General features: G+C 53.8%; 1 protein-coding gene across 1 annotated transcript; it reads left to right on the forward strand.

Annotated features, from left to right (window-relative positions):
* Positions 1-1,381: 1,381 nt before the first annotated feature.
* Positions 1,382-9,253, forward strand: LOC108924185 (neuronal vesicle trafficking-associated protein 1-like). The gene is made up of 5 exons (XM_029256313.1): positions 1,382-1,482; positions 1,806-1,950; positions 2,712-2,828; positions 4,836-4,946; positions 6,997-9,253. The coding sequence occupies exons 2-5, from the start codon at positions 1,822-1,824 to the stop codon at positions 7,195-7,197; spliced, it is 558 nt and encodes a 185-aa protein (XP_029112146.1). The 5' UTR covers positions 1,382-1,482; positions 1,806-1,821; the 3' UTR covers positions 7,198-9,253.
* Positions 9,254-10,193: the final 940 nt, after the last annotated feature.

The following is a 10,193-nucleotide window of genomic DNA, read 5'->3' on the forward strand; positions in this document are numbered from 1 at the left end:
GGCATTGCTGTGCCCTCCACCGGACCGCTGCCGTTTCGTCCGTAACCGCTGTGGCCCCCTTCGCTGACACGGTAACCTAGCAACACTGCGAAGAGGGGATAATTACTAAGGAGGCACTTTAATTAATGAAGATGGCGTTCTGCCTCGGCTTCGGAGAGGAGCTGGAGGCACAGCAATCGGGTTCGGGAATTTACTGTGTGTGTGCCACACATTTAATGTACATATCAGCGTACACCGTTCTTCACTACTGCGTCCCGTGTGTCCTTGGGTCCCTTGCGCTGTAGCGACTCCTTCTCACCCCTCACTCTCTTTGTTTCACATTGAAAGGCGTTTGGTTCCTCCCTCTGTTTCTGTCCTTGTGTCCCGCAAAAGAACGTCTGCAGCGGCATCTGCAGTTACATCGGGAGGACTCTTGGCAGGATGAGCGGCGAGAAGAGCAGCAGCGGGGCCCCGATGAGCGAGAGATGAGAAGAGCAGCTCCAAGTCGCAGAAACAATGTTGCCGAAAGGTGTCTTATGGTCACCGTCCATCATTATCGCCTTTACTGTCCAACAAAGGAGTCGCGGCGCCACCCCGACCCCCCCACCTCCCAACGCTCGCTGCTCCTGCGGCGGAGGCTCCCATGTGCAAATCCGTAATTAGCTTCGGGTCCCGGGTTCCCACCAAACAGGCCACACGCCATCCGTCCCACCTCCTCTCTGACTGGGGTTACCATGGTAAATGAGAGCTTTGAAATTGCAGCGTGGGACGTCTATCAAAGTGCTGTTAATAGTATGTGTGTTAGCTAGAGACACGGTTGGGGGTTCAGGTTTTTGCAAAGTAACACCTGGCATATCTCATCACTACCCGTTACACTGCTTTACCTACTTTTACAGCAGAGTGTTCAGGGCTACTACCCCTGTTAGGGTTTGACAGTGTACTGCAGGGCTACAGACTTAACCACTGCGGTACCTAAGGCCCAGGGTGTGTGTGTGTGTGTGTGTGTGTGTGTGTGTGTGTGTGTGTGTGTGTGTGTGTGTGTGTGTGTGTGTGTGTGTGTGTGTGTGCGTGCGCTTGCTCACACAAAAGCACAAATTTTACTTTACTTTTTACTTTACTCTGTTTCTGCATTTCTCCCTTTTCAGATTTTTGCAGATTAAATAAAAAGTAAAAACAGCGATAATAAGTGATGAGGCTCATCTGGGACACGTGGACACACTGTACTGGCAGTGAATTTCTCACCCGTACGGAGCAGGGAGCAGTGTGTGTGTGTGTCAGTGTGTATCGGTGTGCGGAACACTACGGAACAGTGTGTGTATGAGCGTGTGGACCAGCGCTGTCCGCGCCTCCCCATGACGTCACCCGTTAATTAAGCGCGCTCCCGCTCAGCCAGCTCCGAGAAGGCGCGTTCGCGGCGCCAGCACCACGGACAGTTCCTCTGCTGCTCGAATCAGCTGCGTCATACCTGGAGCGGCGGCTCGAGACCCGGGATCGGAACCGGCGGTACGAGTGCGTGCGTGTGTGTGCGCGTGTGTGCGCGTGTGTGCGCGTGTGTGCGCGCGTCTGTCCGCGGTGCCGTGTTTGCACCCCGAAGGTGGGTGTTTCTGCGCGCTCGCGCTTCTATCATGTGTGTCCTTTGTTGTGCCGCTTCCCTCGCGCGCCACACGTGCCATCCGTGTCGCCCGACTCGTGTGCTGTGCTGTGCTGTGCTGTGCGCGAGCCGCGGCGCGTCGGCGCAGGTATGTCGGAGGTGTGTGTGCCGTGCATACCGATGGAGTGTGTTCCATGCAGCACGTGTCTCTCTGCACCCCCCCCACCCCGAACAGGTGCCAAGTGGACAGAATGGTGAAGGTGGGCAGTAATTTCGGGGAGAAGAGCAGCGCGAAGCCCGGGTCCGAGGACGGCTTCGACACCATCCCGCTGATGACCCCGCTGGACGTGAACCAGCTGCAGTTCCCCCCGCCCGACAAGGTAGAGACCCCCCCCCTCCTCCCCCATGGCATGTGTCGCTCTTTCGCTTTCATTCCTCGTTGCCTCAGATCAGATCAGATCAGCATCAGAGCATCATTGTGTCCTTCGCTTCTTTCATTCGCTTCTTTCATTCACTCCTTGAGGATGATATCGATGTGCGTGTGTCACTTGTGTCCTGTCCGCAGGCCACCGACTCGCTCTGTGCTCGCACACCTCACACGTCTTCTCCGCTCGCATCATGTTTATTAGTGGCAAATTAAAAAATTAACCCCTTAGTGTCAGGGCTCCCGGGGACCTTCTCCATCCTCCCTCATTCAACTGAAGTGTTCAGTTGTTCAAATAAACGTATCTCTACATGATCCTCACCCTGAATTTCAAAATCAGAAAGACTGGATCCGACCCTAACCTCCCCAAGAGACAAAAACAATTACTTGTGTCTCTAGGGTGGAAACACAACAGAGCGTACGAAATACACATAGATTGGCACTCGGTCACTTGACAAGGACGTTGCGCTGTGTGTGCGTGTGTGTGCGCGTGTGTGCGTGCGCGCACAGCAGCGTTCTGCTTTGGATGCACATCTCTGAGATGCACAGTCACCACAGAGACCTTCCCACAGTGTCAGTTTACCGTGCTTTGTCACCTGCTCCTCTCAGCACTGGGGACCCCCCCCCTCCCCCCATGGTGAGGACCAAAGTCACATGACCACACTAACGATGCCCTCCCTCCCTCCCTCCCTCCCACCTCGACCTCTTCTCTCGCAGGTGGTGGTGAAAACCAAGACGGAGTACGATGGCGACCAGAAGAAGGGCAAATTCCGCTCCCCCAAAATCGCCGAATTTACAATCAGCGTCATCGAAGGCGTCTCGGAGCGACTCAAAGTAAGACGTCGTTGGGAACTCCCAGCATCCGATCCAGGTCACCTGAATGCGTCACGAGACACAAAGAGCTCGCTGTCTAATGTTTCCGATGAGCTGGGGGGCACTAATCGAGTTAAAAGCGGCTCCTTTTGCTCAGGTGCCAGCGGAGTCGTCGTGTTCCACTTCAGCTCGCGCCGGAACCCTTGCTGCCGGGTTGCCGGGTTGCTAGGTAGCGTTGCCAGGTAACCGGAGGAGCTACAGCTTGTGGGGGAGGGTCATCTCCGGGGATGGAGGATGCTGGGAGGGGCAGAAATGCCAGGTCAGCCTGTGGCTCTGCCTCGGGGCACCTGTGATTTTCAGAAGCAGGGGGGTCCAGGCGCACAGGGATTGCAGTGCAGTGGCAGCTGTGACACCCCCCCCCCAATATGCAGCTCTCATTTTTCACTCTACAAGGGGCATTAATGTATGTTAGATGAAATTCCCCCCAAGCCTTGTTCAGCAGGTGGTTTCCAGCCCAATAAGGTGTGTTTGCATATTCGTTACATGAGCAGCATTCTGGGTCTCGCCACGGTCACACACAGCAAGCGCAGCATTATTTTTGCAGCTCAGTTCGAGCCCAAGGCATTTCCAGGGAGGTTCCTGCTAGGTAAGACTCAGGGGCAGCTGGCACCATAGTGGGCAGAGCTGCTGCCTTTGGACCGGAAGGTCACAGGGTCGAATCCCAGCTGCAGTACCCTTGAGGAAGGTGTCGAATCAAACCGGACCCGTAGCGACCACTCGCGTGGTTTTCGAGGAAAGTCAAGGGAGGAACAGAGGGGAGTTGTCGGGTCCCTCCTCTGCATGTTGGGGGAGGCAAACGCAGGGAGAAACACAGAGCCGCTCAGCACCCCAGGCAGGGTTTGAACCCCAGACCCACCACCCAGCAAGGCATCGGTCAAACCCACTGTGCCACCACACCCGCTTGAGCAAGGTACTTACCCTGAATTACCCCAGTAAATGAACCCAGCTGTATCAACGGGTAAATGACTGTAAGTGTCCAGTAGAGCCGCTGTTCCTTTAAGCCCAAACAATCGGACGCACACGTGCGCCATTGTTCACCCCCTCCCCCGTGTCATAATGGCATTCGACCCGGCAGGTTGACCCGCGGCGTCGGCAGGAAGTGACCGAAATGACGCCACCAGTTAGATCGCGACGTGCGGGCTGTGCTCACGAGTCCTCCCAGCAGGCCTCGGCACTCGCAGTTCACACGGGGGGAACCTCGGCGTTTCTAACGCTCCGAGGCAGGGCGTCCTGTCACTCGCGCAGCAGTGGCCGACCGCGCCTCAACCCTGCCGTCATCGGACGTGGGCGAGCGAGCGGAGCAGAACGACTTTGGCTCAGCTCGTCGTCTTGTCTTGTGACGCGGCTCGTAGGCGTCGAGCGCAATGCCCTCGTTCCCCTTCAGCAGCGCCTTCCGCTGCTCTGTGATGGAAACCACCTGTGGACGACGCCGTGGATCCCGGTGGCCTTGCTGGTGGCGCCGCTCCCGAGACTCCGAAAAGTTCCTCGAGAAGCACGTCCCACTGCGGCGTCTTTGAAACCAGCGACGTTGCTACGGACGCAGGAAGACCCAGACGCGAGCGGCTGAGGGTTCCACATGCGCCTTCCGCTTCGGTGGAGATCCAAGAGGAAGCGGCGTGTGCTTGTCACTTGGAACAAAGCGCTCATCCGAGCAGCCTTGTGCTCTACCTGCCGCGTCCTCAGAAGGAAAGAAGAAAAGATGTTTCCGGATCCTACCGAAGCTCCGAATCAGAGGAGCTGCTGTAGAGAGAGAGCTCAGCCGCTGTCCGTGGAAACATCACAGACATTCAGATGGGCAGGCGGATCGTTTCCGTCTTTTCGTCCACCTACAAGTTGAGTTCGGTGTCGTTTTTTGACAGGTTTCAAATGGCCTGATCCCACAAGCATCGCAGTGAAGTGTGTGTGCGTGTGTGTGCGTGTGTTGAGGACCCTCCTCCCCGCTCACGGTTCCTCTGCTCTTCCCGACAGGTCACCCTGCTAGTGCTCTGCGCTCTCGCGTTTCTGGTCTGTGTCGTCTTCCTGGTCGTCTACAAAGTGTACCAGTACGAGCAGCCTTGTCCCGAAGGGTTCCTCTACACGGTACGTTCATCGCCTCCTTCATCGCCTCCTTCATCATCACTCTACAGCAGCAGGTTTTGAGGCCTCTGCCAAAGAGGGCAACACGAGCGCCAGCGATGGTTCGGGAGAGCGGGTTGTGGAGGCCTGCGGGGGGCGGGCAAGGGTGCGAGCCATGGCGACCTCACGTCGTTTCCGAGGCCAAGGAGGAACAGAAGCGGCGAACCAGGGATTTTTTCTGTTCGCGTGGTGGTGGTGGTAGGGGTCGGGAGGGAGGGTATGAACATCGAGAGAAACGCGCAAGCTCCACACGCTCAAAGACCCCGCCCATAACAGCTCAAAGCCACACCCACACGTCCTCCCCCACACATCCTGCTGAAAACTTCACGTTTCGTATAATGAAAGTTGAGCTGCTGACCAGAGGCCTTGCGGTGGCCTCTCTACGGAGCGGCTCGAGACCCGAGGGCAAACGGGACGTCCGGAGGCCCTTCCTCATCGTTTAACAGACAAGTATCTCCTGCTGACGCACAGAGCCCCGGTGTCCTGTGCAGCTCGTGACAGCCAGAGGACACGCTGGCCTTGTCCCCTAGCGGTCTCCTAGTTGTCTCCACTAGTCCGCCAGGCACTGAGACCCGCTGCACCGAGGCCCTTTGCTCCAACCCTTAGTTCCTACGTCGCCATTTTCGCCCTCAACCCTTAGCTCTCGGGGGGGCTCAGGGCACAGCGCAGTTCCCACCGATGGATTCATTCCTCTCTCCTGGCCACCATGCAGCTTCAAGGCAGGACACACCGTTTCTCGCCCCCACCCCCACACATCCCGCCCATGAGGCTCGCTGTCAGTGGACACCAGTCTTCCAGCACAGGAGACGTTTGTCCCCAGAGAAGGCGGCGCTCTGCGCCGCTCGCTGTCAGTTTGGATCGGATCCCGGTCCGATGGGGCGGGACGCCCTCACACGCTCACCGCTCATTGTTACGACTCGCTCTGGGCACGGCTGGTTGGGGCAGCGGGGTTGAACAACGGCTCACAGACTCCGCCCAGCTCTCCGGTGAGTTGCTCCCTGGCCGTCCTGTGGCTGGCAGGACATCTGTCCCAGTGCCTGCTGGAAGCTGGCGTCAAACACGCTGACCGTCCCAGGTGCCCCTCACACTCAGTGAGGGTGTGAAAGGCATCTGAAACATGTATTTGCATCTCATTTTTTTATCTCACTTTGTGTGTTTCACTTGAGACAGGCTCATTTTTCAGAAAAAACCATTGAGGAAGTAGGAAAACACCTTGGCTCAGTAGGTAGCACCGGTGCCTCAGAGCTCCTGGGCTATGGATTCGAGCTCGGCTCAGTCTGTGTGCAGTTTGAATGTCCTCCCTGCGTTGGCCGGGCGTCCTGTCCGGGTTCCACCTGACCTTGAGCCCTATGTGTCCGTGACCCTAAAGCAGTCAAGCCGGTGTGAACTATTGAAAATTTTAAAATCCACATTCAGCAAACTAATCAGTTCAGCACAGGATGTTCTCTCTGTAAATATGTGGATGACTGAAGTTTTTCAATTTCTCTTACTGGAAAAGTGTACATTTGATTTGCATGGCAGTTCTACAGCATCCTGGAATGCCTGAACACCCTTCTGGAAGTTACTAGAAAGTGTTACATGATGAAACCTGTCATATGCTGTAACCCCTGGAGCCCGAGCTCTCGCTCCATCCATGCGGACACGTGCAATTCCTCAGTGTTTCTGTGTGTTGCTGTGACCTTGTGTTGTACGTAAAACATAGAAAAATGGATGGATGGATGGATGGATGGATGGATGGAAGAAACTGAAGCTTTGGCTCAGCACCAAGGCCTCCTTCTACTTTAGTGACCCTTTGCCAGGAGGTTGTGGAAATGCCACTGGTGTGTGAAATTATCAGAATCTTCTCCCCCCCCCCCCCAACGGATTGACAGGAGGCCCCTCGGACCCTTCAAGGTGGGCTGTAGCAACGCGTGTGATCGTGCACGGAGTGTGACTGTGTCCTCCGCACCCTTCGTCATCACTCTCCTGGAGCTGAACCCTCAGCGTATTTACCGTTCTTTCTCTCCCCGTGCAGCAGGGGCGGTGCATGCCGGCCGGGGTCTACAGCTACTACCCCCCGCAGGGGCCAGGAGGGCGCGGCCGCCTCTTCACCATCATCAACCACTACAACGTGGCCAAGCAGACCATCACACGCTCCGTCTCCCCCTGGATGACCGTCATGTCTGAAGAGAAGGTCTCTCAGCAGGAGATGGAGACGTCCCAGAAGCTGGCCTAAAGGAGCACAAAAATGACAGCCACATAGATGCACCAGAATGTATACACACACACATGCACGCACGCACACGCACACACACGCACACGCACACGCACACACACACGCACACACACACGCACACACACACGCACACAGATGCATGCTTGCCCGGTTACACCCAGCTGCAGCCCCACAAGAAACCCTTCGCCAATCCAGCTTCACAGACACAATCTAAAGCAAAATATCACTTTATATTCAGAGAGCAAATAAACCTCTTCGGTACTGTATTCATCATCCTCGCGCTGAGCTCTGCCCAAGTCGTCCGGCTTCGTCCTGCTTCCCAGCTCATTCATCAACGCATTTACGTATTACCCACGATGCCCCTCAAACGGTCTTCTCACCGAATTAGTAAGGGCAGCTCAGGGCACGGCGTTCGCCGCAGCACACCCGAGAGCTTCGCAAGAGGCCTGGGCCACGAGGTACCAGTGCGACGGGATGTCCAGCACCGTCACGCTCGAGTCCTCGGTCCCGCTTAGCCCACCCGCTAGGAATTCAAGCGGGGGGTGTGTCGGCTAATCTGAGCGCGTGGGCATTCGCCGCAGCCCTTTCTCTCTTCGGCATCATTGATGTTTCTCTGCTTTCTTTTGACCGCTCACCTGCGGCTTAACAAGGCCGTCTCTTCGGCTGCCCCCTACCGTGCCATGCGTCTCCTGCTGTGGGCGTGGCCTCCGTCCAACGCGGTGCAACGCAGCGCCTCTTGGTCAGGACCACCCCCGCCGTTCACTCCTCCGGTCAAACTTGGGCTCCGATCCCCATCCCATCATTTCTCTGAGTCACCTCCTCTTAGCCATGATGACTGAACGGTCAGCTTTGCCTACAGAATGGGGGTGGGGGTGTCAGATTTACTTCACAGTCCATGTTAGCATCAAATCGAGTCACTTTGGGTGAACATCCTATTTTTTAGAGTTAGACAAAAGCAGAACAACCTACATGAGCTGTACATGAGCGAAAGCTGTAGAAAAGCACTGTAACTGTATTTCGCATTACTGTCTACAAGTATATCCTTTGTGGCATGTTTCGTACCGAGGGAAACAAACGGCATTACAGAGCATCTTCTGCTGAATTGGGTTCGGTGATTCGGGCAGTAAAGGTGGCGATGGCAGCGTCGAAGCGAAAGTGACGAACAATAAAGGTCGAGTGGAAAGCGTCTCCGGGTCTCTGTCATTCCGCTCCGATGAGGGACGTTAACGAGTCAACATCTGCGGCTCAGTGACAGTAACGCAGTTGTTCTGAAACCCGCTGAAAGGAAAATCATCTCCCTGCTTGTGCTCGTATTGAGGACTCAACCCTTGTTAATCGTACCTTGTACACCACAAGGGCACGTGTGTGAGCTCAGCGCTCCATCAAAGACACAGAGAACAGCAAGGCTTTTCTCTTTACTGTGCAAATGTTCTTTTACTCAAAGCAAAACTTGGCAATTTAGGGTAAGTACCTTGCTCAAGGGTACTACAGCTGGGGGTGAGATTGGAACCAACAACCTTTGGGTTTAATGGCAGCAGCTCTAATCACTATAGTACCAGCTGCCTCTGATCGAGGCATTATTGGTGTGGCGTCACACTGACTTTTGGCTTAGTGTAAACTGGGCCAGAACAAGTGTAGAGGGTATTTTTCTAGGGGGAATAAACGTTCGTCTCAATGAAACCTTCAAGTTCACGTCTAGAGCTCGATGTCATGATGAAGCTGCTTGGATGTAGAAGTACAAAACAAGTTAATTCGGGCAGGAAAAAAAAAAAAAAACAAAACAAACTGACTAGTTGCTGCTTAAATCAAAAGCTGAATGTTTTATTAAGTTTGCACAGATTTGTATCGTTATCCATTATTAAATATTGTACATATTAAATTATCATATAAAACCATCAGACGCGGCGGACATGTATTAAATGCGTAACTCACCTCAAATGACACCGAAATTTGCCGCAACATCTCACAGTAAGGAGTTGTGACTGAATTATAACCGGAACAGCCGGTAGCGTAGTGCTGCTGTCTTCTGCCCCACAAGTTGCAGGTTTGAATTCTACCTTGAGCAGGGTACTTACCCTAAATTGTGCTAGTAAAATTACCTGGCTGTATAGATGGTCGATTTACTTTTTTTGGATAAAAGCATCAGCTAAATCAATAAATGTAAATGGAGGCACAGTTCCTTGTGATGGAAGCGGAAACACCAGCGGAGTCCAGTTCGTGCAGAATCATCATGTTCATCCTCGGTCTCGCAGACAGAAACTGCTGTAGGAAGTGTCGGGGTGGGGGGATTGTCACAAATCCAAAACGTTAAAACAATGCACAACGAGACAAGAAATGAAGGGGCATCATCTCGTTATCTTTTCACTCGTGGATTTGTGCCCGGTTCGTTCAGGTCGGACGCTGTCGAGCTCTGCGGAGGAAAGACGGACAGTAACTCCGGTAGCGGAAACGGAGGTGGAATGCAAATCTACAAGACTTCATCATCCGCTACACCCCAGCCTGACCGCTATGCTCCTCCACACCTGCCAGTTTGGTGGTCTCACGCACGAAAGGTAAAGCACAGAGTTTGTCGATTCAGGCTCCGATGTGGTGGAACGACCTCCCCCTCTCACTCAGAACTGCTGAATCTCTGTCCACATTTAAAGAGGGTTTTAAAACTAACTTCCGGACTCACTTTGCCCATGATCTCTTATGTTCATGTAATGTGTAAATGTTCATGCACTATAACTTTGAGATTGTGCCTCTTAAACAACAGATACACCTTCAAGCAACTACTCCTGTAATGTAACGTAAATGTTTATACATATAAAATCTTAAAAAATTACTAGCAACAAATTGTCGATATTTGGATAGAGTTTATGCAGCTACTCGTGTGATCTACACTTGTTCATATGGTGGAAAGTAACTGCACTTAAGAATCACGTCTGTATCTAAGTGTCTTTCTACTAATGTAATGAACACATTGTATTTTCTATGAGATGTTCATCACTTTGGAG

Source organism: Scleropages formosus, chromosome 11 (genome assembly GCF_900964775.1).
Source record: "Scleropages formosus chromosome 11, fSclFor1.1, whole genome shotgun sequence".
Classification (NCBI taxonomy): Eukaryota; Metazoa; Chordata; class Actinopteri; order Osteoglossiformes; family Osteoglossidae; genus Scleropages; species Scleropages formosus.